Source organism: Mobula hypostoma, chromosome 8, assembly GCF_963921235.1.
Source record: "Mobula hypostoma chromosome 8, sMobHyp1.1, whole genome shotgun sequence".
NCBI lineage: Eukaryota > Metazoa > Chordata > Chondrichthyes > Myliobatiformes > Myliobatidae > Mobula > Mobula hypostoma.
The window spans coordinates 159171988-159196428 of NC_086104.1; the positions used below are offsets into that span (position 1 = coordinate 159171988).

Consider the following 24441-nt stretch of genomic DNA (forward strand, 5'->3'; position numbering starts at 1 on the left):
TTTCGAGCAGGTGTGCAGCTTGGAGGCCAGAAGTCTGGAAATGGATATCCATTTCTCACTGATATCAGCGAGGGCAAGAGCGGGTGTTCAGCCGCGTCTGCCTGCGAGTGATGAATTTCCTTCTTCGTCTCGCTCACCGGTGCCACAGAAGGTGCAGGAATCTTGGGCAAGGTTGAATTGACACGGTTTGTGGATTGCACTCTGTCGTTCATATGGTATGTTTCTGGTTTCTGTTAGTCCTTCTCTTATTGCTATTTTGACGGGGGTGGACTGGCTGTGCTGCGGCTTGAAGTCAGCAAACGACACGGTGCTGAGTTGAACTGAACTGCACTGAACATTCCTGGACTGTTTTCGGGATTCTGCAGTGTGATGTTTAATATTCTGTGCGTTACTCACTCATATTTTGTCGTTTGCGTGATTGTTTGATGTTTTCTTGGGTTCCATGGTGTTTTTTGTCTGTGGGAAGGCGAATCTCAGGGTTGTTTACTCCATACGCCCTTTGATAATAAATGTACTTTGAAATCCTTGACTTTTTGAATCTTTAAAAGTCTGCAAGAAAATACAGTAACATGTACATGCTTTGATAATAAATTTTCTTTGAACTTTGAATGTTGAACTGGTTCAATAGCAAACCTGTGAGCCTTTCTCATGCACGTTGAGAGAAGAGAGTTTGCTGGTCCCACTGAGTTTTGTCTCACTCTCTCCTTCCCCCTCCTGCTGTCTCTTGACAGATACCCATCAATAACACCAATGCTCTCCCACTTGCTCGCAAATTGCTTGCCTACACTGCCGAGGCCACCAACTTCCTGGACATGATGGATGTGATTTACGTCACTCAGATGATCGAGAAGTTCATCAGATGGACGGAAGAGATCCACGATGTAATGTATCCAAAATAGCCACCTCGCTTTTCATTTTGGGGCTTTGTACTCTTCCCTCGTACACCCTCCCAATGTTTGTCCGCCAGAAACTTGCAACGACTCTTCCTCCAAGGCTAAGGTGGAAAGGTAGCATGTACTGTGGAGGCCAGGAGAAGGCTTGCTGGTAAAGGTTCTATCAGATCCCTTTTTGGTGTAGGGTGCAATCCTCTTCACTGAGAAATCTGGGACCTTTTACTCTACTCTAAGATCGGGCTGCAGGGTAGCATAGTGGTTTGCAGAATGCTTTACAGTACCAGCGACCCAGGTTCAATTCCCAACACTGCCTATAAGCAGTTTGTGCATTCTCCCTGTGACGACATGGGTTTCCTCCGGGTGCTCTGGTTTCCTCCCACAGTCCAAAGGCGTACCGGTTGGTAGATTAATTGGTCATTGTAAATTGTCCTCTGATTAGGCCCGGGATAAATCAGGGGATTGCTGGACAGCCTATTCCATGCCGTATGTCAATAAATAAATAAATAAAACCCTCAGATTGATACCCCACAGAGCCTCCGTTTTTCTATCATCCATGCGCCTATCTAAGAGGTTCTTAAATGTCCCTGCAGGGGCTCCCAACCTGGTGTTCAATGACGTCTTGCTCACTGGTATTGGTCCATGGCATACGAAAGGTCGGGAACCCCTGCCCTGGTGTATCTGCCTCTACCACAACTCCTGGAGATGAGTTCCACACACCACACCTCTGTCTGTGTAAAGAACTTGCCTCTGACATCCCCCCACCGTACTTCCCTCCAATCACTTTGAAACAATGCCGCTGGGATTGGCCATTTCCAGCCCAAGAACAAGTCTCTGGCTGCCCACTCGATCTCTGCCTTTTCAACACCTCTCTCCTGTCCCTTAAACTTCTAGTGGGTGGGGATTTATGAGGGAATGGAAACTGTTCCCCTTCAAACAGAGAGTGTTCGGAGGCAGAGCCATTTAGCTTGGCATTGTCAACGGGTTCCCTGTGGCACTGGGAAAAAGATTTGGTTTGTCTGGATCGATGAATCTTCCTCATCTCCCCAACTCAGTCCAAGCTTACAGTTCGATTAGACAGCAGGTGTGAAGGATCTGATGGCCTCCTCTCGCCTCTCTCCCTGCCCTCCGTCTTTCATTCATTCATTCTCTCTCTCTCTCTCACATGTTCACACACTGTCATTCTCTCTCTCTCTCTCACATGTTCACACACTGTCATTCTCTCTCTCTCTCTCACATGTTCACACACTGTCATTCTCTCTCTCTCTCTCACATGTTCACACACTGTCATTCTCTCTCTCTCTCTCACATGTTCACACACTGTCATTCTCTCTCTCTCTCACATGTTCACACACTGTCATTCTCTCTCTCTCTCTCACACAGACACACACACACACACACTCTCTCTCTCGCCCTCTCTATTGCTCTCTCTTCCTCTCACTCTGATACTCACTCTCTCACTCTCACCCTGTGTTTCTCTCTTTCTCCCCTTAACACTTTCTACTCTTCCTCTCACTTCTGCCTCTGTCTCTCAACCTCTCCCCTCGTCTCCTTTCATTCCTACCCCTCGAACCTCTCTGCCTGCTCTTCCTACCTCTCTGCCATTCCCGAGCCTCTCTCAGTCATTGTCAGAATCTTTCCAACCCACTCATCCTCCACAATCCCTTCCCCTCCCCTCTCCAATGCTCTCCCACCGTCACCCAGCACCCACCCCTGCAATCTCCTCCACACTCTCCCACACTCTGTTCATCTCCTTTCATCCCTTTTCACACACTCTTTATTTCCCTCTCTTACCAATGTTCCCTACCACTTACACTGTACACTTCCATGTCCTCTCCCCTACCCCCTGTAACCCACTTCCATGCCTCTCCCCTACCCCCTGTTACCCACTTCCATGCCTCTCCCCTACCCCCTGTTACCCACTTCCATGCCCTCTCCCCTACCCCCTGTAACCCACTTCCATGCCTCTCCCCTACCCCCTGTTACCCACTTCCATTCCTCTCCCCTACCCCCTGTTACCCACTTCCATGCCCTCTCCCCTACCCCCTGTAACCCACTTCCATGCCTCTCCCCTACCCCCTGTTACCCACTTCCATGCCTCTCCCCTACCCCCTGTTACCCACTTCCATGCCCTCTCCCCTACCCCCTGTTACCCACTTCCATGCCCTCTCCCCTACCCCCTGTAACCCACTTCCATGTCCCCTCCCCTACCCCCTGTAACCCACTTCCATGTCCCCTCCCCTACCCCCTGTAACCCACTTCCATGTCCCCTCCCCTACCCGCTGTAACCCACTTCCATGCCCTCTCCCCTACCCCCGTAACCCACTTCCATGTCCTCTCCCCTACCCGCTGTAACCCACTTCCATGCCCTCTCCCCTACCCCCGTAACCCACTTCCATGCCCTCTCCCCTACCCCCTGTAACCCACTTCCATGTACCCTCCCCTACCCCTTGTAACCCACTTCCATGTCCCCTCCCCTACCCCCTGTTACCCACTTCCATGTCCCCTCCCCTACCCCCTGTAACCCACTTCCATGTCCCCTCCCCTACCCCCTGTTACCCACTTCCATGTCCTCTCCCCTACCCCCTGTTACCCACTTCCATGTCCCCTCCCCTACCCCCTGTTACCCACTTCCATGTCCCCTCCCCTACCCCCTGTTACCCACTTCCATGTCCCCTCCCCTACCCCTTGTAACCCACTTCCATGTCCCCTCCCCTACCCCCTGTAACCCACTTCCATGTCCCCTCCCCTACCCCCTGTTACCCACTTCCATGGCTCTCCCCTACCCCCGTTACCCACTTCCATGTCCCCTCCCCTACCCCCTGTTACCCACTTCCATGTCCCCTCCCCTACCCCCTGTTACCCACTTCCATGTCCCCTCCCCTACCCCCTGTTACCCACTTCCATGTCCCCTCCCCTACCCCCTGTTACCCACTTCCATGTCCCCTCCCCTACCCCTTGTAACCCACTTCCATGTCCCCTCCCCTACCCCCTGTTACCCACTTCCATGGCTCTCCCCTACCCCCTGTTACCCACTTCCATGTCCCCTCCCCTACCCCTTGTAACCCACTTCCATGTCCTCTCCCCTACCCCCTGTTACCCACTTCCATGTCCTCTTCCCTACCCCCGTAACCCACTTCCATGCCCTCTCCCCTACCCCCTGTAACCCACTTCCATGTACCCTCCCCTACCCCCTGTTACCCACTTCCATGTCCTCTCCCCTACCCCCTGTTACCCACTTCCATGTCCTCTCCCCTGCCCCCTGTAACCCACTTCCATGCCCTCTCCCCTACCCCCTGTAACCCACTTCCATGTCCCCTCCCCTACCCCCTGTAACCCACTTCCACGTCCCCTCCCCTACCCCCTGTAACCCACTTCCATGTCCCCTCCCCTACCCCTTGTAACCCACTTCCATGTCCTCTCCCCTACCCCCTGTAACCCACTTCCATGTCCTCTCCCCTACCCCCGTAACCCACTTCCATGTCCTCTCCCCTACCCCCGTAACCCACTTCCATGTCCCCTCCCCTACCCCCTGTAACCCACTTCCACGTCCCCTCCCCTACCCCCTGTAACCCACTTCCATGCCCTCTCCCCTACCCCCTGTAACCCACTTCCATGTCCTCTCCCCTACCCCCGTAACCCACTTCCATGTCCCCTACTCTACCCCCGCTACCCACTTCCATGTCCCCTCCCCTACCCCCTGTAACCCACTTCCATGCCCTCTCCCCCACCCCCTGTAACCCACTTCCATGTCCCCTCCCCTACCCCCGTAACCCACTTCCATGCCCTCTTCCCTACCCCCTGTTACCCACTTCCATGTACCCTCCCCTACCCCTTGTAACCCACTTCCATGTACCCTCCCCTGCCCCCTGTTACCCACTTCCATGCCCTCTCCCCTACCCCCTGTAACCCACTTCCATGTCCCCTCCTCACCCCCTGTAACCCACTTCCATGTCCTCTCCCCTACCCCCTGTAACCCACTTCCATGCCCCCTCCCCTACCCGCTGTAACCCACTTCCATGTCCCCTCCCCTACCCCCTGTTACCCACTTCCATGTCCTCTCCCCTACCCCCTGTAACCCACTTCCATGTCCTCTCCCCTACCCCCTGTAACCCACTTCCATGCCCTCTCCCCTACCCCCGGTTACCCACTTCCATGCCCTCTGCCCTACCCCCTGTTACCCACTTCCATGCCCTCTCCCCTACCCCCTGTCCTTCTCTGCCACATTTGCCTCTCCCTGATGAAGGTAGAAGCCCTTAGCTTCCTGCCTGGCGGTCAGAGGCCTGTTGTCTGTGAGCCTGGGGCCATCGTCTGGGGCTCACAGGCTCAGAGGCGTGCTGTCCTGGGGTTGGAAGTCTGTGTGTATGTGAGGGGTGGGAGGGTGTGTAAAGGGTTTGTTTGGATGCTTTTGCTTGTTGTATGCAGGCTGTTTGATTTGTTGAACATGGTGGACATGCTCTGTGGCGCTGGAATCGGCGGTGATACTTGCGAGCTGTCCCAGGCACACCTGGTCTGCGCACACTCTCAGACTGCGCTCACCTGTGTTTGTTTCACTGTACGTGTGATAAGTAAGTAATCTAATTCTCCCTTCTCACTCCTCTGCCCCTGTACTCCCCCCCTTGCCCCTCCTCCTCTCCCCACCTTCAGCTTGGGGATGTGATCGTGGAAGTGGCTAGTAACATGATGCTGGTGAATGAGCAGGTGCTGAGGTTGGCACAGGAGGAAAGCGGAGCGTGTACACGGATCGTCTGGGCTGTGGAGCACATCGCCAACCTCACTTTAACGTTCAATTCACAAACCATCAGCAAGGTCAGTTTCCCTGCCCCTAAACCCAGAATGTGACCCCTGAACCTGGGAATGCTGCCCCTGATCCCAGGAATATGACCCCTGAACCCAGCACATGATCCCCTGATCCAGGAACACAATCTCTGATCGGGGAACATGACCCCTGATCCCTGGATTGCTATCTCTGAGTCTGGAAACATGACCCTTGACCTGGGTTCATGACCTCTGATCCCAAGAACCTTCCCTCTGATCTGGGAGCATGGCCCTTGATCCTGGGAATACATATCCTTCCTTCTGGAATATGATCACTGATCTCGGAAACAGTATGGTTGTTACTGGGACTGACTGGCAGAGCCTTAGTGAAGCACAGCACGATCCAAACTCTCACCCTTACTCCTCTAGTGCCATGGACATCACCCTCTGCCCCAGAGGTGCCAGTGTGACCCAGACACCCCGGAGGGTGAGGAGTTATCGAAACCAAGCCCAGTGACTTGACCCACAGACAGTGGAATGGGTCAGCAGAGGCTGGATACAGGAGGGGAGATTAGTGAGGGCAATGTAAGTGAGAGAGAGGGGGGTTTAGTGAGGCTGTGGATAGGAGATTGATTAGGAGCAGCAGAGGGTTCAGCATGAGACATCTTTACCAGGGAAGCAGATGGGGCAGATGTGGTAGAGTTTAGTGAGGGGTGGTGTTTAGTGGTGGGCGTGCGTGGTTCCATGTTGGGCAGAGTTCAAAGTTGACTGGAAAGATACCCTAGCAGGGATGACAGTGGAACAACAATGGCAGGTATTTCTGGGAATAATACAGAAGGTGCAAGATCAGTTCATTCCAAAGAGGAAGAAAGATCCTAAGGGGAGTAAGGGGAGGCCGTGGCTGACAAGGGAAGTAATGGACAGTATAAAAATAAAAGAGAAGAAGTATAGCATAGCAAAGATGAGCGGGAAGCCAGAGGATTGGGAAACTTTTAAAGAGCAATGGAGGATAACTGAAAAGGCAATACGGGGAGAAAAGATGAAATACGAAGGCAAGCTAGCCAAGAACATAAATGAGGATAGTAAAAGCTTCTTTAGGTACGTGAAGAGGAAAAAATTAGTTAAGACCAAAGTTGGGCCTTGAAGACAGAAATGGGTGAATTTATTATGGGGAACAAGGAAATGGCAGACGAGTTGAACAGGTACTTTGGATCTGTCTTCACGAGGGAAGACACAAACAATCTCCCAGATGTAATAGTGGCTGGAGGACCTGGGGTAATGGAGGAGCTGAAGGAGATTCATATTAGGCAAAAAATGGTGTTGGATAGACTGATGGGACTGAAGGCTGATAAATCCCCAGGGCCTGATGGTCTGCACCCCAGGGTACTTAAGGAGGTGGCTCTAGAAATCGTGGACACATTGGTAATTATTTTCCAATGTTCTATAGATTCAGGATCAGTTCCTGAGGACTGGAGGGTAGCTAATCTTATCCCACTTTTTAAGAAAGGAGGGAGAGAGAAAACAGGGAATTATAGACCCTGACATCAGTGGTGGGGAAGATGCTGGAGTCAATTATAAAGGATGAAATAGTGGTATATTTGGATAGCAGTAACAGGATCGGTCCGAGTCAGCATGGACTTACGAAGGGGAAGTCATGCTTGACTAATCTTCGGGAATTTTTTTGAGGATGTAACTATGAAAATGGACAAGGGAGAGCCAGTGGATGTAGTGTACCTGGACTTTCAGAAAGCCTTCGATAAGGTCCCACATAGGAGATTAGTGGGCAAAATTAGAGCACATGGCATTGGGGGTAGGGTACTAACATGGATCGTAAATTGGTTGGCAGACAGGAAACAAAGAATAGGGATTAATGGGTCCCTTTCAGAATGGTTGGTGGTGACTAGTGGGGAACCGCAAGGCTCAGTGCTGGGACCGCAGCTACTTAGGATATACATTAATGATTTAGATGAAGAGATTAAAAGTAACATTAGCAAATTTGCAGATGACACAAAGCTGGGTGGCAGTGTGAAATGTGCGGAGGATGTTGAGATAATGCAGGATGACTTGGACAGGTTGGGTGAGTGGGCAGATGCGGTTTAATGTGGATAAATGTGAGGTTATCCACTTTAGTGGCAAGAACAGGAAGGCAGATTACTATTTGAATGGTGTCAAGTTAGGAAAAAGGGAAGAACAACAAGATCTTGGTGTCCTTGTTCATCAGTCTTAGAAAGTAAGCATGCAGGTACAGCAGGCAGTGAAGAAAGCTAATGGCATGTTGGCCTTCATAACAAGGGGAGTTGAGTATAGGAGCAAAGAGGTCCTTCTGCAGTTGTACAGGGCCCTGATGAGACCACACCTGGAGTATTGTGCACAGTTTTGGTCTCCAAATTTGAGGAAGGATATTCTTGCTATTGAGGGAGTGCAGCAGAGGTTCACGAGGTTAATTTCAGGGATGGTGGGACTGTCGTATGTTGAAAGATTGGAGCGACTGGGCTTGTATACACTGGAATTTAGAAGGATGAGAGGAGATCTGATTGAAACATATAAGATTATTAATGGATTGGACACGCTAGAGGCAGGAAATATGTTCCCAATGTTGGGGGAGTCCAGAACCAGAGGCCACAATTTGAGAATAAGGGGTAGACCATTTAGAATGGAGTTGCGGAAAACCTTTTTCACCCAGAGTTGTGGATCTGTGGAATGCTCTGCCTCAGAAGGCAGTGGAGGCCAATTCTCTGGATGCTTTCAAGAAAGACTTAGATAGAGTTCTTAATGATAGTGGAGTCAATGGATATGGGGCGAAGGCAGGAATGGGGTGCTGATTGTGGATGATCAGCCGTGATCACAGTGAATGGTGGTGCTGGCTCGAAGGACCGAATGGCCTACTCCTGCACCTATTGTCTATGGTCTATTGTTCAATGGTGGGTGTGATTCCATGTTAGGTGTGGTTCCATGTTGGGCGTGGTTCAGTGATGGGCATGGTTCCATGTTGGGCGGGGTTCAATTTTGGGTGTGGTTCAGTGGTGGGCATGGTTCCATGTTGGGCGTGGTTTAGTGGTGGGCGTAGTTCCATGTTGGGTGTGGTTGCATGTTGGGTGGGGTTCAGTAGTGGGTGTGGTTCCATGTTGGGCGGGGTTCAGTGGTGGGTGTGGTTCCATGTTGGGCGTGATTCAGTGGTGGGCGTGGTTCAGTGGTGGGCGGGGTTTAGTGGTAGGTGTGGTTCCGTGTTGGGCGGGGTTCAGTAGTGGGCACGGTTCCATGTTGGGCGTGGTTTAGTGCTGGGCATGGTTCCATGTTGGGTGGGGTTCAGTGGTGGACGTGGTTCCATGTTGGGTGAGGTTCAGTGGTGGGAGGAGTTCCATGTTGGGTGGGGTTCAGTGGTGGGAGGAGTTCCATGTTGGGTGTGGTTCCATGTTGGGTGTGGTTCCATGTTGGGTGGGGTTCAGTGGTGGGAGGAGTTCCATGTTGGGTGTGGTTCCATGTTGGGTGGGGTTCAGTGGTGGGAGGAGTTCCATGTTGGGTGTGGTTCCATGTTGGGTGGGGTTCAGTGGTGGACATGGTTCAGTGGTGGGAGGAGTTCCATGTTGGGTGTGGTTCCATGTTGGGTGGGGTTCAGTGGTGGGCGTGGTTCAGTGGTGGGAGGAGTTCTGTGGTGGGTGTGGTTCCATGTTGGGTGGGGTTCAGTGGTGGGCGTGGTTCAGTGGTGGGAGGAGTTCTGTGGTGGGTGTGGTTCCATGTTGGGTGGGGTTCAGTGGTGGGCGTGGTTCCATGTTGGGTGGGGTTCAGTGGTGGGCGTGGTTCAGTGGTGGGCGTGGTTCCATGTTGGGCGGGGTTTAGTGGTAGGCATGGTTCCGTGTTGGGCGGGGTTCGGTAGTGGGCACGGTTCCATGTTGGGCGTGGTTTAGTGGTGGGCGTGGTTCCATGTTGGGTGTGGTTCTATGTTGGGTGGGGTTCAGTGGTATGCCAGGTTCAGTGAGGGGCAGTGTTTAGTGATGTTGCGGGGTTTAATGATGGGTGGAATTTCAGTGAAGGATGTAGTGAATGGGGTTCATTGAAGTGGGGAGGGTCTATTAGAAAGGGTCAGGTGAAATTTTAATATGAATTTTCTTGGTGAAGGGTGATGAGGACTGGAAGAGCACATCTGTGCTTAAACCTCCAAATCGTTTAAGACTTGAAAACTGCACAGGAGGTAGTGGATCCAGACGCCCGTGTGTAGTTCAACACCCCCGGAACCCTTGCCTCACCACCCTTATGCTGGCAGTACACGGGTCCCTGTCCCACTTGCCCCCACTACAGGTAGAACCCCAGGGACCTTGCCCCTCTGGTTCCCTCTGCTGACCCCCTCCTCATCCACTCTACATATTACTTTTCACCCCCTATCCTGCGTTTACCCACCGGTGACCCCCGGCCCTGCCCACCCACTGGTCTCCGTGTCTGGTGCCACCACCCACGTCTCTCTCTCTCTGTCTGCAGGTATCCACAAACATTGCACTGGAGGCATTCCTGGTGAAACCGGCCAGCTACAGCGGCCTGAGCTGCACTGCGTTCCAGCGCAGACTGCTGGTCAGCAGCCTCGAGGGACAGGCACAAGGGCTCCCACACCCCCTCCAGTTCCGCTGCAGCACTGGGAGCATCAACAGCTCCCTGACACACTTCCCTGTCAAGGTGACTCGATGGGACTGGGCGTAGAGCTGGATCAGACTTGGAGTGGATGTGGAACTGAACATGGACCAGGACTGGAACTGACTGAGACCAGACTCAGAGCGGCTGTGGAACTGAACATGGACCAGGACTGGAACTGACTGAGACCAGACATGAAGCGGGTGTGGAACTCGACAAGGACCAGGACTGAAACTGACTGAGACCAGACATGAAGCGGGTGTGAAACGACACGGACCAGGACTGGAACTGACTGAGACCAGACTTGGAGCGGGTGTGGAACTGGACATGGACCAGAACAGGAACCTGACTCAGATCGGATCCGAACCAAGACTGGGTGTGGAACTGGACAAGGACTGGAACTGGAGCCTGTCTCAGACTGGATCCAGACTGAGACCAGGACTGGAACTGGACTGTGACCAAAAGTGGATCTAGACCAAGACTGAGATTCGAGCCAATGTTATTGAGAATGGAACTAGACTGTGATTGAGATCGAGACCATATTCGGACAATGACCATAGGAGCTGGACTGAGAATGGAACTGGACTGTGATTGAGATTGAGACCATGTTAGGACAATGATCATTGGAGCTGGACTGTGTGTGGATCCAGGCCTGGACAGAGGAGGAACCGAATCCACCTGCTACCGACTGTCTCATTGTGGCCCACTTCTACTGTATTGTAGGGTATTGGTCAGGGCAGTGAGTGGGATGTCAGGTCACCACTGTACGGGACAGAGGTGAATCTGTGCCTGGAGTAACGTGCACTGTTCATGCACCCAGACAAAGGGTGATTAAAAGGGATATGATGTAGGTAAGGTTCACAAGGATACCACCGAGACGGTGGGGCTTGAGTTACGAGGGGACACCGGATAGCCCAGGACTGTTTTCTTTGAAGGAGGCTGAGAGGTGACCTGATAAAGCCTTGAGGGGCTGTAGATAAGGTGGATGGTCACCGTCTTTATCGTCGTTTGTTCACTCGTTCATTGTGTGGCATGTCACATGACATGGGCAATCACCATCTTTCCATGACCATGATCGTGCTTGGCAAATTTTTCTACAGAAGTGGTTTGCCATTGCTGCCTTCTTCTGGGCAGTGTCTTTACAAGATGGGTGACCCCAGCCATTATCAATACTCTTCGGAGATTGTCTGCCTGGTGTCAGTGGTCGCGTAACCAGGACTTGTGATGTGCATCAGCTGCTCGTACAACCATCCACCACCTGCCCCCATGGCTTCACCTGACCCTGATCTGGGGGCGGGCTAAGCAGGTGCTACACCTTGCCCAAGGGTGACCCGCAGGATAGCGGAGGGTAGGAGCACCTTACACCTCATATGATAGAGACGTATCTCCACTCCCCCCTAAACCATTTCCCTTTTGTTTGTGGGTCTAAAACTAGAGGACAGAGATTTACAATGAGAGGGCAGAGATTTAATGGGGATCTGTGGGGTAAGTTTTCCACACAGAGGGAGGAGGCTGTATGGAATAAAGTGGTAGAGGTGGGTACATTTGGATGGATACGTGGATAGGAGAGGTTTAGAAGGAGATGGGAGATGGGGCGAGATCGGGTAAATATAATGTCAGCAATGGCGAGTTTGGCTGAAGGGGCGGTTTGCCTGCTTAATAACTCTGTGACCTGCTGCCTCTCTCCATCTCGTAGAACAGCATTGCTCTGGCCTCTGTCCGGCTGCCGCCCGCTCTCTTTGCTCACTCCTCCTCGCCTCTGAGCCACAAGAATTCCAGTTGCTGGCTGCAGTTTGTGGCTTTCCGCAATGGCAAACTATTCCCCAGCACGGGCAACTCTTCCAACCTCGCGGATCATGGAAAAGAAAGGAGCCCATCAACGCCTGTCATCTTCGCTGGCACAGGTGAGCGGATTTGCGGGACACCTAGTACAGGTGAGTGGATTTGGGGGACACCTAGTACAGGTGAGTGGATTTGGGGGACACCTAGTACAGGTGAGTGGATTCGGAGGACACCTAGTACAGGTGAATGGATTCAGAAGTCTTGTGGGCACTTGGGTTGAGGTCAAAGTCAGAGTAAATTTATTATCAAACTGCATGCAGTACTGTGCAAAAGCCTTTGGCAGATATACATAGGGTGTGTAAGACTTTTGTACAGTGCTGTATTTTTCAATGAGGAATGGAGAGTGAGTTTGTAAATCTAGCAGAAGCAAGGGATGTTGGGAATGGCAAGGATGGAGTGCCACAGGAGGGATGTGAGACAGGTGGCAGAGAAAGAGTGCCAGGGCAGAGGGGTGACATGCGTACAGACACCAGGCAAGGTCATTTGATTCCGAACAACTGGTTCACTGATCATTACAGAATGTCTCTCTGATGCTTCCCACTCCCTCCCCTCTCCCTTTCCCAACCATGATTCCCCTTTCCCTGCCTCCTTTCCACTCTCAATCCACAGTAGGGACCCAGATCAGAATCAGGTTTATCATCACTCGCATCTGTCATGAAATTTGATATTTTTACGGCAGCGTACAGTGCAATACATAAAGTTACTACAATACTCTGCTAAAGTCTTAGGCACCCTAACTGTATATATGACTTTTGCATAGTACTGTACGTGGCACTATATGCTACCCTGAGATTCATTTTCTTGCAGGCATTCACAGCAAAATAAAGAAATACAATAGAATGTATGAGAAACCACACATACCTCTCCCATTCCTGTAATTATCCGAACTTCTGTTGAATGTTGAGATCAAACCCACATCCATCGCTTCGTCTGGCAGCTCGTTCCACGCTCTCACTACCCTCCGATTATGTTATTATATAAATAATTGGCGAGACCTTGTGAGGGAGTCTGTCGGTTGAGGAATCAGTTCAGAGTTGGGATGAGTGAAGTTGTCTGCACCAATTCAGGAGTCTAATGGCTGAAGGGTAATAACTGTTCTTGAACCTGCTGGTGTGGGACAATGGCTCCAGTGTCTCCTTTCTGAGGAGGGAACATGGTCTGGATGGTGGGGGTCTTTGAAGATGGATGCTGGTTTCTTGCGCAGTGCTCCTTTCAGTGTGGGCAGGAAGGGTGCTGGTGTTGGGCTGAGTAGAGTGCGAGTGCTTTGATTCCTGCTCTTCCTGCTGTACAGGTGGCTGTGGTGTGGGTTCACTCACCGATCCCCTCCTGGTGTCTCTGCGTCACTGGCACCCGGGAGAGGACCAGGTCGCGGCCCACTGGAACTTCGACCTCCTGGGCGGCTTTGGCGGCTGGCAGGCTGCAGGATGCCAGATCGCCCACACCAATGGCAACGTCAGCACGCTGTGGTGCCGGCAGTTCAGTAACGTGGCCGTGCTGAAGGTGAGAATGTGCCAGCGCGCCAGGATTCTACCTGGAGGGGTGGGGTGGGGGGGAAGCGGGGAGGCAGCAGGCTGGGGCAGGAGCCTGGCCACCAAGCCTTCCAAGTGGCTGCTTGGAGAGATTCCCATCCAGCCTCTCGGTGTGGGAACTTGGCATTTGAGAGTGCCCATTAACAAACATGAGTCTTCCCGGGCTACCCTTTACACTTCAACTTCTGATTCCCATTCTGACACGCCTGTCCACGGCTCCTCTTCTGCCGTGATGAGGCCAAGCTCAGATTGGAGGAGCAACACCTCGCAGTGGCCTGCAGCCATGAACAACAAATTCTCTAACTTCTGGTAATTACCCTTCTCCCCTTCTCTCTCTTTCCATTCCCCATCTGGTCCCCTCTCACCCCTTCTCTTCTCCTCACCTACCTATCACCTCCCTCTGGTTCCCCTCCTCCTCCCACGGTCCACAGTCCTCTCATATCAGATTCCTCCTTTTTCAGTCCTTTACCTTTTCTGCCCATCCCTTCCCACCTTCTTGCTTCATCCTCCCTCCCCCACCCACCCACCGACCTTCCCCCTCACCTGGTCTCGCTTATCACCTGCCAGCTTGCATTCCTCCCCCTCCTGCACCACCACCCCCCTTCCTTTCAGTCCAGATGAATGGTCTCAGCCTGAAATGTGGACTGTTATTCCTCTCCATAGATGCTGCCTGACCTGTTGAGTTACTCTGGCATGTTGTGTGTGTTGCTTTCTAGCATCTGCAGAATCTCCTGTGTTTATCGTTCACCCATCACCTGGTGTCCATTTGCCTACTCACTGCTGCTGGTTGTAAAATCCTCTCCCTTGGTTGCTCCACTCCTGCTAATGAGACAAAGTCTGGTCTACCACCAGCACCCTCCTGCCCACATTGCTGCCTCACATCTTCCTCGCTGGTGCTGTCTGTCTGGAGTCTGCACGTTCTTTCTCTTGCTGACTGGCTTCTGTGAATTGTCCCCAGTGTGTGGATGAATGGGGGAGTGGATGGAATGTGGAAACAGGTGAGGCCGTGGGACTGATGGGATTGCTCTGAGGGCTGACATGGACGACAGGCAAGTTGGCATTCTTCAACTTCATAAGAAAATATACTCAGTGGCCACCTTGTTAGGTACAGGAGTGGAACCCGGTGAGGTCTTCTGCTGCTGTAGCCTATCCACTTCAATGTCTGACACGTTGTGTGTTCGGAGATGCTCTTCTGCACACCACTGTTGTAACGTGTGGTTATTTGAGTTACTGTCACCTTCCTGTCAGCTTGAACCAGTCTGGCCATTCTCCGCTGACCTCTCTCATTAACAAGGCGTTTTCACCCACAGAACAACCGCTCACTGGATGGTTTTTGTTTTTCACACAATTCTCTGTAAACTCTAGAGATGGTTGTGTTTGAAAATCTCAGGAGATCAATTTCTGAGCTACTCAAACCAGGCAGGCAGCGTTTGTAGCCACATTCAAAGCAACAGCGCATTGTCCCCAAGGGCCCGTGCTGTGTCTCTGGTACTGACAACTATTCCATGATCAAAGTCCCTTATATCACCAATCTTCTCCATTCTGATGTTTGGTCTGAACAACAAATGAACAGCTCGACTCTGCCTGCTTGCCTTTTTGTAATGAGTTGCTGATACATGACTGGCTGGTAAGATACTTGCAGCATTACAGGTGTACCTAATAAAGTGACCACTGAGTGTACAGGAGGCCTGTGAGACTACTGGAAGCATTAATATAGGAAGGAGATTGAGCTTGTTACAGATCAGCCAAATTCTCAATGAATGATGCGACAGGCTGGAGAGACAAGTGGCAGAGTCCTCGTCCCATGTTCCCATATCCGTGTCTGAGGAACGTGTTTGGAAAAGTGCAGGTGAATGTTATATAAGGTTTGTGACTCTCTCACTCTGTCTCTTTTGCAGAGGATAAGCAACCACTCTGTTGCAGTCCATGAGAGCATACCGATTCTTCACCCGGTTATCTACACCTGCACCGTGTTCCTCTTACTCTGCCTCTTCACCGCCATCGTTGCCTACATCCTGAGGCACAAGTAAGTCTCCCATCCCAGCGCTGCTGAACATTGCTGCCGTCCAGAGAGATAGAGCAGGTGGTGTTTGTAGCCACATACAAAGCAACGGGGCATTGTCCGCAAGTGCCCATGCTGTGTCTCGTAGCGAACCTGCTTTCACTCCATACCGGGCGTGTTTCCACTCCGTACCGAACCTGCTTCCACTCCGTAGCGCACGAGTTTCCACCCCGTACCGAACGTGTTTCCACCCCGTACCCAACCTGCTTCCACTCCGTACCCAACGTGTTTCCACTCCGTACCCAACGTGTTTCCACCCCGTACCGAACGTGTTTCCACCCCGTACCGAACGTGCTTCCACTCCGTACCCAACCTGCTTCCACTCCGTACCCAACGTGTTTCCACCCCGTACCGAACGTGTTTCCACCCCGTACCGAACGTGTTTCCACCTCGTACCCAACCTGCTTCCACTCCGTACCCAACGTGTTTCCACTCCGTACCCAACGTGTTTCCACCCCGTACCGAACGTGTTTCCACCCCGTACCGAACGTGCTTCCACTCCGTACCCAACCTGCTTCCACTCCGTACCCAACGTGTTTCCACCCCGTACCGAACGTGTTTCCACCTCGTACCGAACGAGCTTCCACCCCGTACCGAACGTGTTTCCACTCCGTACCCAACCTGTTGCCACTCCGTACTGAACGTGTTTCCACTCCGTACCCAACCTGTTGCCACTCCGTACCGAACCTGTTGCCACTCCGTACCGAACGTGCTTCCACCCCGTACCGAACGTGTTTCCACCCCGTACCGAACGTGTTTCCACCCCGTACCCAACCTGCTTCCACTCCGTACCCAACGTGTTTCCACTCCGTACCCAACGTGTTTCCACCCCGTACCGAACGTGCTTCCACTCCGTACCCAACCTGCTTCCACTCCGTACCCAACGTGTTTCCACTCTGTACCCAACGTGTTTCCACTCCGTACCCAACGTGTTTCCACTTCGTACCGAACAAGCTTCCACCCCGTACCGAACGTGTTTCCACTCCGTACCGAATGTGTTTCCACTCCGTACCCAACCTGTTTCCACTCCGTACCGAACCTGTTTCCACTCCGTACCGAACGTGTTTCCACCCCGTACCGAACGTGTTTCCACTCCGTACCCAACCTGCTTCCACCCCGTACCCAACGTGTTTCCACCCCGTACCGGGCATGCTTTCACCCCGTACCAAACATGTTTCCACCCCGTACCGAACATGTTTCCACCCCGTACTGAACGAGCTTCCACCCCGTACCGAACGAGCTTCCACCCTGTACCGAACCTGTTTCCACTCCGTACCGAACGAGCTTCCACTCCTTACCGAACCTGCTTCCACCCCGTACCGAACCTGCTTCCACCCCGTATCGAACCTGATTCCACCCCGTATCGAACCTGATTCCACCCCGTATCGAACCTGATTCCATTCCGTACCGAACCTGATTCCACTCCGTACCGAACCTGATTCCACTCCGTACCGAACCTGTTTCCACTCCGTACCGAACGTGTTTCCACTCCGTACCGAACCTGCTTCCACCCCGTACCGAACCTGCTTCCACCCCGTACTGAACCTGCTTCCACCCCGTACCCAACGTGTATCCACCCCATACCCAACGTGTTTCCACCCCGTACCCAACGTGTTTCCACCCCGTACCCAACCTGTTTCCACCCGGTACCCAACCTGTTTCCACCCCGTACCCAACGTGTTTCCACCCCGTACCGAACCTGTTTCCACCCGTACCGAACCTGTTTCCACCCCGTACCCAACGTGTTTCCACTCCGTACCCAACGTGTTTCCACCCCGTACCCAACCTGTTTCCACCCCGTACCCAACCTGTTTCCACCCCGTACCCAACCTGCTTCCACCCCGTACCCAACGTGTTTCCACCCCGTACCGAACGTGTTTCCACCCCGTACCGAACGTGTTTCCACCCCGTACCGAACCTGTTTCCACCCCGTACCGAACCTGTTTCCACCCGTACCGAACCTGTTTCCACCCCGTACCCAACGTGTTTCCACTCCGTACCCAACGTGTTTCCACTCCGTACCCAACGTGTTTCCACCCCGTACCCAACGTGTTTCCACCCCGTACCCAACCTGTTTCCACCCCGTACCCAACCTACTTCCACCCCGTACCCAACGTGTTTCCACCCCGTACCGAACCTGTTTCCACCCCGTACCGAACGTGTTTCCACCCCGTACCGAACCTGTTTCCACCCCGTACCGAACGTGTTTCCACCCCGTACCGAACTTGTTTCCACTCCGTACCCAACGTGTTTCCACTCCGTACCGAACGTGTTTCCACTGTACCAAACCTGATTCCACCCCGTACCCAACGTGTTTCCACTCCGTACCGAACCTGCTTCCACCCCGTACCGAACCTGCTTCCACCCCGTACCGAACCTGCTTCCACCCCGTACAGAACCTGCTTCCACCCCGTACCGAACCTGATTCCACCCCGTACCGAACGCATTTCCACCCCATACCGAATGCATTTCCACTCCGTACCGAACCTGCTTCCACCCCGTACCGAACCTGCTTCCACCCCGTACCGAACCTGCTTCCACCCCGTACAGAACCTGCTTCCACTCCGTACCGAACCTGCTTCCACCCCGTACCGAACCTGCTTCCACCCTGTACCGAACCCGCTTCCACCCCGTACAGAACCTGCTTCCACTCTGTACCGAACCTGATTCCACCCCATACCGAACGTGTTTCCACCCCGTACCGAACGTGCTTCCACCCCGTACCGAGCGTGCTTCCACTCGGGCGCTGAGCGGTAGGTGGATCATGCCAGTTGTACTAGGCTTTGCACAGGGTACTGTTCAGATAGAGATCACTCAGTTCAAGTGCTGTATATTAGTGGTCACTGCTCCTTTAGGCTTAGTATAGAGAGTTAATATCAGAATCAGGTTTATTATCACTGACATGTTGTGAGATTTGTCGTTTTGTGGCAGCAGCACTGTGCACTACATTAAAAAATTACCATAAATTATAAGGTATCTTAGTGTAACTTTTTATATAAATAAATAAACAAATAAATAAATAGTACAATTTGAGGAAAGACATTCTTGCCATAGGGGGAGTACAAAGGAGGTTCACCAGATTGAATCCTGGGATGGTAGGACTTTCATATGATGAAAGACTGGATCGGCTAGGCTTATACTCTCTGGAATTTAGAAGACTGAGGGAGGATCTTATTGAAACGTATAAAATCCTAAAGGGATTGGACAGGCTAGATGCAGGAAGATTGTTCCCTATGTTGGGCAAGTCCAGAACAAGGGGTCACAGTTTGAGGATAAAGGGGAAGCCTTTTAGGACCGAGATGAGGAAAAACTTCTTCACACAGAGAGTGGTGAATCTGTGGAATTCTCTGCCACAGGAAACAGTTGAGGCCAGTTCATTGGCTATATTTAAGAGGGAGTTAGATATGGCCCTTGTGGCTAAAGGGATTGGGGGTATGGAGAGAAGGCAGATACAGGCTTCTGAGTTGGATGATCAGCCATGATCGTACTGAATGGTGGTGCAGGCTGGAAGGGCCGAATGGCCTACTCCTGCACCTATTTTCTATGTTTCTAAAAAGAGAGCCAAAAAATAGTAGTGTTCATGCATATTCAATGTCCATTCACAAATGCGATGGTAGAGGTGAAGAAGCTGTTCCTAAAACACTGAGGCTCCTGTGATGGTAGTAATGAGAAGAGGTCATGTCCTGAGTGATGGGGTCTTTAATGATGGATGCCACCTTTTTGAGACATCGTCTTTTGAAGGTGACTTCGATGCTGGGGGCGGGGGGCTGATGCCCATGATGGAGCTGGCTGAAGTTGCAACCCTCTGCAGCTTTACCCAGTCCCGTGCAGCGCCCCCCCCCACACGAGATAGTGATGCAGCCAGTTTGAATGCTCCCCACCGTACATCTGTCGAAGTTTGCTGGAGTCTTTGATGACAAACAAATCTCCTCAAACTCCTAATGAAATGTAGCCTCTGACTTGCCTTTGTGTGTCTTCTGTAATTCAGCAACAATGTTTATCCTGATTCTGATAGAAACTTATAGCCTCTACCTCAAACTACTTCCATCTCTCCCCCTCCCCACCACCCACCCTATCATAGACCCTTGACTGTTCTCTCTCCCATGTTCTACACTGGGTCCACAACAAGTGACTGTTGCCCAATTATTCTGAGAAGCATATTCCCAGTGCAAGGTGATAAACTTTCAGCCCAAAGCAGGGAGAGGGAGTGGGCCATCCTGCCCTGGATCCTCAAGGAACCTTGTGAAGACAGAAAAGGTTGACTAGGTTAACATGTTTCCTAGGAAAAAGACTGGAAAGGCTAGGAGATTGAGGGGAGATCTGATGGAGGTATACAAAATTATGAGTGTATAGACAATGTGCACTCAGGAGGCTGAGGGGAGATTTGATAGAGGTATACAAAATTATGAGTGCATAGACAAGGTAAGAGCAAGCAGACTTTTCCCACTGACGTTTGGTGAGACTAGAAGTAGAGGTCATGGGTTAAGAGTGAAGGGTGAAATATTTAAGGGGAACATGAGGAGAACTTCTTCACTGAGAGGGTGGTGAGAGTGTGGAACAAGCTTCCAGTGGAAGTGGTGGATGCAAGTTCTATTTCAACATATAAGAGAAATATAGATAGTTACATGGACGGGAGGGGTATGGAGTGCTATGGTCTGGGTGCAGGTCAATGGGAATTACAGTTCTCCCCGTGACCGCATGGGTTTCCTCTGGGTGCTCTGGTTTCCTCCCACATTCCGAAGTTGTACTAGTTAGGGTTAGTAAGTTGCCAGAGGCGTGATGACACTTACAGGCTGCCCTGTAAAAATACAATGTATTTCACTGTCGTTTTTGATGTACATATGACAAATAAAGCTAACCTTTATCTTTAAATGGAGGGTCAGACATGATCATGCTGAGTATTGGACCAGGCTTACTGGGCTGAATGATCCACTTCTGTTCAGTCATTCCACGATATTCGAAGGATTTCACAATAGTGGGGTACAATGAGCACTGTTTAATATCTCCTTCTCCTCCTCCTCCGGCTCTCTTAGCACAATCCGGATCTCGAGGAAGAGCTGGCACATGTTACTAAACCTCTGGTTCCACATCTCCATGACCTGTGCTGTGTTCAGTGGGGGTATCAACCGTAAGGAGTATGTTCTGCTCTGCCAAGTGGTGAGTGCCAAACCTGCCTGGTGTTTGTCTTTTCCTGAGTTCAGGGGTTTCTGTCATGTGTAGAGCAAAAGATTAGTTCAGGGTATTTTGCTATGGTACATGAGATGGTGAGCTTCAATTATTGAATAAGCAGGGGATCACTCTGTTTGAAGCCTAGTTGTTGTTCCAATCAGGGCCTCGGCAGGCTGGGATGTAGGTGTCAATCTGTAACAAAGAGATCGGAAACCAAGACGTCGAGGCTCCATGGGAAAGGCGCCATGTCCGTGAATCTCTTCGAGTCTGGTGGAGAAGTCAAAGGCCCAAAGCCTGGAAATCCAAGTCCGCTGGGGGCCAAAGGGGTTAGCGGCCTGTGTATGTGTCTGGGTGGGAGGGAGGAAAGGGGCTTGTTTGGCTGTTGTTGCTTTGTCACTGGGATGTTTTATTTTGTTATGTTCCATGCCGTGCTGACAGGGATTGTGAGTGTGCTATGTTGGTGCTGGAATGTGTGACAACACTTACAGGTTGCCCCCAGTACTTCCTTGGGTGTATTGATTGTTAACAGAAATGACACATTTCAGTGTGTGTTTCGATGTACTTGCGATAAATAAATCTAAAGCTGAGCGTCATCTGCCTACAATTCAATATGTAGAATGTGAGAATTGTGGCTGGAGAAACAATAATCCAACATCTGATTGTGAACTTTCAGGATTTTAGAACAATCAAAGTATGTATACTAAATACAACCTTGAGATTCATCTCCTTACAGGCAGTCAGAAAGCAAAGAAACCCAATAGAACCCATTAAAAAGAGACCATCAAACAGCCAATGTACAGGGAAAAAAACAAATTGTGCAAGCAGACAGCTGAAGTTCAGGACAGTGAGTCCAGAGCCGCGTAGCCGATCCCGGTGGTTGCAGGCCGCAGCCTCTGTTCAGCACGGGGTAGCCTGGGCCGCGTGGAGCAGCAAGCTGAACCAGCTCGTCCCTCGCCACTGGCCCTGACCTTTTCAACCTGGCCTAGTTATTAGTTCGGGGTTGGTTTGGAGTGTGAGTGAACTGTGGTTGGGTGTGGGGTAGAGCTGGGGTCCATGGCACTATTAGATTTTACACTGGGACAGGTTCAATTCCCACCGTTGTGTAAGGAGTTTGTTTGTTCTCCCCGTGACTGTGTGGGCTTCCTCCCGCTTTCCAGAGGCAGACGGGTGAGGGTTAATGAGGTGGGTATGCTGTGTCGGCACTGGAGGCATGCCGACATCTGTGGGCTGCCCAGCACAATCCTCACTGATTTGATTTGACACATTTCACTGTACATGTGACAAATAAAGCTAATATTTAAACTACAGAGGCTGAGCTGCACTCATGTGGGTGATGCCTTTCAGTTAAGAACATAAGAACATAAGAAACTGGAGCAGGAGTTGGCCATCTGGCCCGTCGAGCCTGCTCTGTCATTCAATAAGTTGATGGCTGATCTGGCCATGGACTCATCTCCACCTACCTGCCTTTTCCCCATAACCCTTAATTTCCCTACACTGCAAAAACCTATCCAAACTCGTCTTAAATATATTTACTGAGTGGAGTATCCTCCACTGCTTCATTGGGCAGAGAATTCCACAGATTCACCACTCTCTGGGAAAAGCAGTTCCTCCTCATCTCTGTCCTAAATCTATTCTCCCAAATCTTGAAGCTATGTCCCCTAGTTCTAGTCTCACCTATCAATGGAAACAACTTTCCTGTCTCTATCTTATCTATCTTTTTCATAATTTTATATGTTTCTATAAGATCTCTCTCTCATTCTTCTGAATTCCAGCGAGTACAGCCCCAGACGACTCAATCTCTCCTCTTAGGTTAACTCCTCATCTCTGGAATCAACCTGGTGAACCTCCTCTGCACCTCCTCCAAAGCCAGTATATCCTTCCTCAAGTAAGGAGACCAGAACTGCACACAGTACTCCAGGTGCAGCCTCACCAGTGCCCTGTACAGTTGCAGCATAACCTCCCTTCTCTTAAATTCAACCCCTCCAGCAACAAAGGCCAACGTTCCATTTGCCTTCTTGATAGCTTGCTGCACCTGCAAACCAACCTTTTGTGAGTCATGCACAAGTATTCCCTCTGCACAGCAGCGTGCTGCAATTTTTTACTATTTAAATAAAAATCAAATTAAGGTCTCATTTACTCAGTCAAGTGGGCATTAAGAGTTTTCATTGTCAGTCTTCTCCTCCTCGTCCTGGCCAATTTTTCCCTTAACCAATGTAACTGACACAGGTAATCGGGTCGTCTCCTCAGTTACTTTGTGGGGCTTGCCACACAACGGTTGGCGTGAACTCTGAACTGATTCTGTGATCTACAGACTCACTTTCATGGACTCTCCAACTCACGTGCTCAGTATTGCTGTTTGTCTTTTGCACATGAGTTGTTTGTCAGTCTTTGTGTGTAGTTTTTCACTAATTCAATTGTTTTTAACATAGGACGTAGAACACTACAGCACAGTACTGGCCCTTTGGCCCAGAATCTTCTGCTGACTCTTTATGCTCTTTCTTTGTTTAGTGGCTGTCTGGAGATAATAAATTTCAGAGTTGTCTATGGACGCATGCTTTGATAATGAATGAACATTTGAACTTACTGTACTGGGAGAGGTACTAACCCTTCCCTCCCACATAGCCCTCTGTTTTTCTATCAACTATAAGTCTAAAAAGCCGTAAGATATAGGAGCAGAATTAGGCCATTTGGCCCATCGAGTCTACTCTGCCATTTCATCACGGCTGATCCAATTTTCCTCTCAGCCCCAATCTCTGGCCTTCTCCCCATGTCCCTTCATTCCCTGACGAATCAAGAATCTATCAACCTCTGCCTTAAATATACATAAAGACGGCCTCCACAGCTGACTATGGCAAAGAATTCCCCAGATTCACCACTCTCTGGTTAAAGAAATTTCTCTTCATCTCTGTTCTCAAAGGACACTCCTGTATTCTGAGGCTATGCCCACTGTCCTTAAACTCTCCCACCATAGGAAACATCCTCTCCACATCCACTCTATCAAGGCCTTTTGCCATTCAATAAGTATCAATGAGGTCACCCCTCATTCTTCTGAATTCTAATGAATGCAGGCTCAGAGCCATCAAACTCTCCATATGACAAGCTATTCAATCCTGGAATCATTTTCATGAACCTCCTTTGAACCCTCTCCAGTTTCAGCACATCCTTTCTAAAATAAGGGGACCAAAACTGCTCACAATACTCCAAGTGAGGCCTCACCAGTGCTTTATGAAGTCTCAACGTTACATCCTTGCTTTTATATTCTAGTCCTCTTGAAATGACTGCTAACATTGCATTTGCCTTCCTCAACACAGACTCAACCTGCAAATTAACCTTTTGGGAATCCTGCACAAGGACTTCCAAGTCCCTCTGCACCTCAGTTTTTTTGTATTTTCTCTTCATTTAGGCAGTAGTCAACCCTTTAATTTTTGCTACCAAAGTGTATGACCATACCCTTCCTGACACTATTCCATCTGCCATTTCTTTGCCCATTCTTCTAATCTGTCGCTAAGTCCTTCTGTAGTCACTCTACTTCCTTAGAACTACCTGCCCCTCCACCTATCTTCATATCATC

The 24441-nt window shown here is 50.8% G+C and overlaps 1 protein-coding gene across 1 annotated transcript in view; it reads left to right on the top strand.

Annotated features, from left to right (window-relative positions):
• Positions 1-24441, top strand: part of adgra2 (adhesion G protein-coupled receptor A2) — a 209083-nt gene that overhangs the window by 162850 nt on the left and 21792 nt on the right. Inside the window, exons 10-16 of the mRNA XM_063057233.1 lie at positions 732-881; positions 5538-5699; positions 10122-10313; positions 11965-12172; positions 13402-13610; positions 15538-15665; positions 20735-20858. Coding sequence (XP_062913303.1) covers positions 732-881; positions 5538-5699; positions 10122-10313; positions 11965-12172; positions 13402-13610; positions 15538-15665; positions 20735-20858 — 1173 coding nt within the window. The remainder of the gene's footprint in view (positions 1-731; positions 882-5537; positions 5700-10121; positions 10314-11964; positions 12173-13401; positions 13611-15537; positions 15666-20734; positions 20859-24441) is intronic.